Here is a 5,512-nt window from a genome sequence, read left to right on the forward strand (position 1 = left end):
AGGCTTGGACTTTACCCAGAATGAGCATCCCCTCAACACTTTCGCCAATATATTTTCATACCGGTTAACGTCCAAGCTCCTAACTCCGAGGTAAGAGCTTTAAGAAACAGGCCTCAGAATGAACATCCGCTCACCACTTTGACGAGTGTATTTTTAAACCGGTTAACGTCCACGTCCTGAACTCAGAGGTACGAGCTTTAAAATAGAGTCCTCAGGAGACTAGAAATACATCGTGGAAATCATAGCCGTTCTGGGCAACTGAGAATCTAATGAAAGAAATAGGAAGGTTACGGGATTTCAAGTTCTATACTTGCGCTTTTAGTTCAAAATCATTTTGATATGAATTTAGACTCAGAATTTTATTGGCTGTGCCAGCGGTTAGCTTAGCTGTCTCTGGTCGTGCTGATACCTCCAAATGTTAGGGTTTAATGCAAATACAACTTTTTGGCATGATCCGTTTCAAAGGCATTGGTGTAAATTTAATGCTTAAAACACTACTTGTGGTGTAATTCTTCTTGAAATGGCATGGATGCCTATACAAATCGAACAAACAGAGCTGGGAATCATCAACCAAGAATACAATTGTCCTTGTAAACATTACCAAGCAAGAAATAAATGCTACGATCCAAAAGTGTGAACAAAAGGGGATGAAACATGTATTACTCCGATCACATCCATTTGTGTATTTCGTGTATTTCGGTGGCTGACTGTGATTCTAGTTATCGAGCAAGCACCAATATTGACCCTTTAATTTATTCATTTCAATCATCAATTTCCAACAAAAAGAATTGTAATTTGGCAAGAAAAAAATATCACGAAAATACACAAAAGCTCTTGGGATGAATGGTGAGCCAATGTACGTAGTTACGAAATTTACTTGCTCACTGTGACATTCATTGGAAAGGGTTAGCTTTTATTGAAATCAACTGTGATGTTAACATACAATTTCTCCTCTAGGACCGACATCAATTGAAACTTGGTCGAATTTAATCCATCTTTGAACATCAACTTCTTGGCCCGCTCCAGCATTCTAAATCGTTCTGAATTGGGACGGGCCTTCTCATGACCAAGAGTGACATACCTGAAATGGGACAATTTTTATGGAACGCGTTCTTTTTTATTGGTGTTTTGGCTCCAGAGTTGGCTTGTTTAGAGGAACTAGTGATAGCGAGGCAAAAACTTCATCGAACACTTATCTCGTAAGTGAAGATATCTAGCAAATTTCGTCCATGGAGGATTTTAGGGTGAGTCCTCCAAGTTGATGAAAAGTTTAATGAGCATATCCACTTGTGGGTAAGTAAAGCTTTTCAACAGTGTGGTTGTATATATTGGACGTTAAAGTCCAGAGTTAGTATTACGTTGCACACTTTTGGTGTACACATGTATTGCCTAAAAATGTGTACATATGTAACAATTGTGGTCACTATTTCTGTATATTTTTATCTCTCTGTCTTTCTTTCATTATGGGAAACTCCTAATATTGATCTTAAATAGAGCAGACACGGCAGACTGCTGTGCACTAATTAATTTGAAACCCAAATATATTTGGCTTGCATTAGGTTTTGATTATCAAATCTTCCCTACAAGACATCAATGACAAAGAAACCAATAAACATGAGAGCAACTGGGCGATAAAATCCACCTTCCCGGTTACGACATTCCCTCCGTACGTTGGAAAGGAATTCGGCCATAATAAATACTTTTCACAAATCAAAATCTAAAGTACGGTCGGTACTTTCAGAATACCTGCAATTTTGTGTACTTTCAATGGTTGCAATATATATGTCATCATAAACGTATCACGTGTCTTGCCTGCCAATGGTTTGGTTAATGTGTCGCCACTTCAGTCCAAGCCGATTCAATCGCTCTTGGAAGTCATCATCTTCTCCTCCCCAACCAAAATAACGATTTGGAAGTCCATTTACTGCCTTGAATTGACCAGGTTTGATGCTACCGACGCCTCCAAAGTATGTCTGGTAAGGTAAGCCCAGTCCATTGTCGTTGGAGTTCATGTGTATCGGCTGTAACAGAGAGCTCAAATCAAAGAAAAGAAAACAACCTGAGCAACCAGGAGGTCATTGTCATTTGTGACAATGATATGTTTAATTTGTCACGGACATCTTTGATTACTTGGTGAACAGACAGAAGTCGAGCCTACCATTTGCCATTAGACCTTTGAGGTTAGTTATGAATGTTTTTATGATTATCTCAACATAATAGGTTTTAGTGCTGAGGTTGTCTAGATAAAACTAGTCTTCTCAAATCTGAACTAAAGTCTGCCAAAGCACATGAGTCCCCCAAAAGATTTGAGCCCCCACAACAGACTAAAGTCTACAAAAAGACTAGAGCCCTCCATCAAAATTTGAAATATTACTCCCTACTTAAGTGAGTTAATCATTCTACAAGTTAACGTTCAAATGGTAAGAGGTAAGAGCTTAAAAAGTTGGAAAGTGGTGGGCATTGCGCAAGAGGAATTTGTACCTTCAAGACAACCAACCCAAGAATATGCGGCATTCAATTTTTGGGGGTAGGGAAAAGATAAGGAATCCAATTATTTTTAGTGTAAGAAGACAATCAACCAGAAATTTCATTCACAGATAAACAACTTTGGTTGACCAAGATGTCATATCAATGAATCAAATCTATCAGGATGATTCTCTTTTCTGTGAAAGTCTCAAAGCGACCAAAATAGTCTAAATTAAATTTCAATATAATTTTTTTTTTAAATTAAACATTCTTCCATTTTTTTCTTTTTTCCCGATTTTGTTACCGATGCAAAGAATGTAATTCAATCAGGTTGGTCAGGTTTTTTTGGAAAAATACTGATCCAAATAAGTTTTGAAGGCGAAGGCACGATCAATTGTTATGAACGGTCGCCAAAGGTCCGAAGGCAGAAGGTTATAGAGTCTGGGAGCATGGCTCAAGACAATTCTTCATTTTATTTTATTCCCTAGCGTTGGGTCTCCAGTGTTTACATCATAATTCAAGCTACATGATAAGCCTCTCCTCTCACTGTAGATTGCGTCAATACCTGGATTTGGCCAAAGACCACTGTGAATGCATTTAAAGGCGTAAATAGTAAGGTCGGATTCATACCTTCGTTGAAAACTGAAGATTCCGAGGGATTTTAGTCTATCCCAATACGTAAGATTACCCATGCCCGAAATATATTTAGTAAAGGAGTGCCGGTGATGTATACTCTAGATGCAATTAAACATGGTACTTGTAGAGGATCATTTTCTTTACTCGATCCCTCCATTTTAAAGTCCGGTACATCATAGTTTTCTTAACACTGGATGTCAGACGACCGATCACTCGGTTGGCTAACTAGTACGTACAATAAACCGGTTTGTGATTAATTCCCAAAATACCATCCATTGTTTCGTTTTTTCCAGCTCAGTGACCGGTCGTCCGACATCCAGTGTCTAGAAATCTACAAGGGTGCACCCATCCTCAGGTTTGGAACGCCTTGGTCACTTTTAGTTGAATGGAGGTGGTAAATTTTCCGTCGTTTTGGACAACAGTTTTCAAATTCTTGACACTGCTGACCACATCAGAGTATGACGGCCGATTCTCTTAATCATGATCAAAAGCCATGTGTACTTGTAACGCCAAGACGCTTATGTCATTCCTACCGCAATTTCGTATCGTCCGCGTAAGACAAAATCCAAGAGCGCAATGGTAAGGTTAAAAGAGGCGAAATGAATACAATAAATAAAATAGGTCCTAAGATCGAGCCTTGAGATACACCTGATTATCTGAATACAATGCGAATCAGAAAATATGACAAATATTTATATATGATCAAACAATATCATGAATTGGCCATTTAAAACTCATACACTTGCATCTTGGCCTCGATTTGAAACATCAAATATCTTACCACATCCGAACAGGTGTAAATATTGTCTTCACTTTCAGGTAAATGATCCACGTCATGGATAATAATGCAATTCCAGGGTTGATGAATGCTTGATCGGTTCATAGCGTAGAGGAATCCGATGTTAATCAGAGCACCTCGATTGAAATCCACTGAGGTAGTCATAGACTATCCAAGGTACCATGGTCCAAATTGAGCAAAAAAACAAAAGGCATATGGGATATGGATTAGACAGTGTGACCTCATTTTTGCCACTCTCTCGTTCTAGACTGGCCTTAAGGCGCAATCAGTCTCCATGAAATTAGCCAAAAAGCTTCTCAACTGTGATGATCACCTGGGAAATGAAAACAATTTGGTACTCGATGCCTTGCCGTTGCAGAAAAGGATGGATGTAAGACAAAAAAGGAATCAAATTGTCAGTCCTGTTTCGGTATGGAACCAGTATAACACTTCGGGATTCACAAAAGCTGCCACATTCCTTTGGTTTAAAAAGACCGCCAGATTGAATCATCGACCACTCCACTAACTGAAAGATTCAAAGCATTATTGTATTGTAAAATGCCATTCATGACACTTTGCAATGTATGAAGAGTATTGGAAGGGTAAACAGAAGAAAAAAAGAGTCACATCTAGCCACTCAAATGCGTTCTTTTAAACAAAGGGATATTTATCTGTCTTGTTGTTTTAGAAAAACCTGCCGACTTCAAATTCTCACTCTTGATTACTCTTCTTACTCTAAATTTTGATTTCAATTCTCTTCTTAAGTGTCATAAAAGAAAAAAAATGAGAGGAGTATTTTGGATTTTGGGGGGGAGGGTTCGAGTTTGCCCGGGCTTTACCAATCGCTTCAAGGAAAAAAGAGGACGACTTTTTTGCTCCAATTAATCAACTAATCCCCTGGGCTTGAAGGAGCTCTCCAAAGGCGCATTAAGCCCCCAGGGGCACACTGCAATTGATCCTAAAACCCGGGTTGGGACAAAGGTCATGAGTGCTTTTGAAAACGGACAGGAGCAAGTACCTTTGGTACCTTCTCGGAATACTATACAGTTCCAACCTTTCTAGCCTCTCCAGATACGAGAGCTCTGTCATTCCTGTGATGTTCCTAGTGAGACATCTCTGGACTTGTTCGACCTCTTGCAAACCTGCTGAATTCATTGGAGCCCAAATTACGGTTGATAACGGTTACATACGTAAAAGGCATGCAAGATTTTGGCATTTATACTGTTTTTGGCAGTGCGTCTTATGCCAGAAAATAAAGTTTTTTATGTAGGTTAATGAGTGAAAATGTAGCACTTAATAGAAAAGTTATGTTGGATGAACATTTTCTTTGAAGAATGAATGGCTGGGAACTGTAATGTAATCCCTTTCAAAGAGTTAATAAGCCCCAAAAGATCAAGTGACCTTCTAAAAATTGATCATGACGTCATCTTCTTCTCCTGCTTCAACGTCCCAGTACGGTATGATCAAAGGAACGGTCATCAGCTACGCAGATAGCACTAGAGTGTATGCCACTGCCCCATCCAAGGCTGAGGTCAGGGTAATCCTGGAGAAATCGGCTTGATAGGTCCTAGAATTCATGAATGCCTCAAAACTGGCAGCCAACCCCGACAAAATAAAATTCATGATGTTTGT

At 39.1% G+C, this 5,512-nt stretch overlaps 1 protein-coding gene across 2 annotated transcripts in view; it reads right to left on the bottom strand.

Annotated features, from left to right (window-relative positions):
* Positions 1-896: 896 nt before the first annotated feature.
* The window catches only part of LOC131888569 (beta-1,4-galactosyltransferase 4-like), a 9,774-nt gene continuing 5,158 nt past the window's right edge, over positions 897-5,512 (bottom strand). For both annotated transcript variants that reach the window (XM_059237459.1, XM_059237458.1), the window contains 4 exons: positions 4,215-4,406; positions 3,884-4,048; positions 1,747-2,021; positions 897-1,081 (listed from right to left, as the gene is read on the bottom strand). In XM_059237459.1, coding sequence (XP_059093442.1) covers positions 1,800-2,021; positions 3,884-4,048; positions 4,215-4,406 — 579 coding nt within the window. In that variant the 3' untranslated portion in view covers positions 897-1,081; positions 1,747-1,799. The remainder of the gene's footprint in view (positions 1,082-1,746; positions 2,022-3,883; positions 4,049-4,214; positions 4,407-5,512) is intronic.

The sequence above is a fragment of the Tigriopus californicus genome, chromosome 10, assembly GCF_007210705.1.
Source record: "Tigriopus californicus strain San Diego chromosome 10, Tcal_SD_v2.1, whole genome shotgun sequence".
In the NCBI taxonomy this organism is placed as follows: Eukaryota; Metazoa; Arthropoda; class Copepoda; order Harpacticoida; family Harpacticidae; genus Tigriopus; species Tigriopus californicus.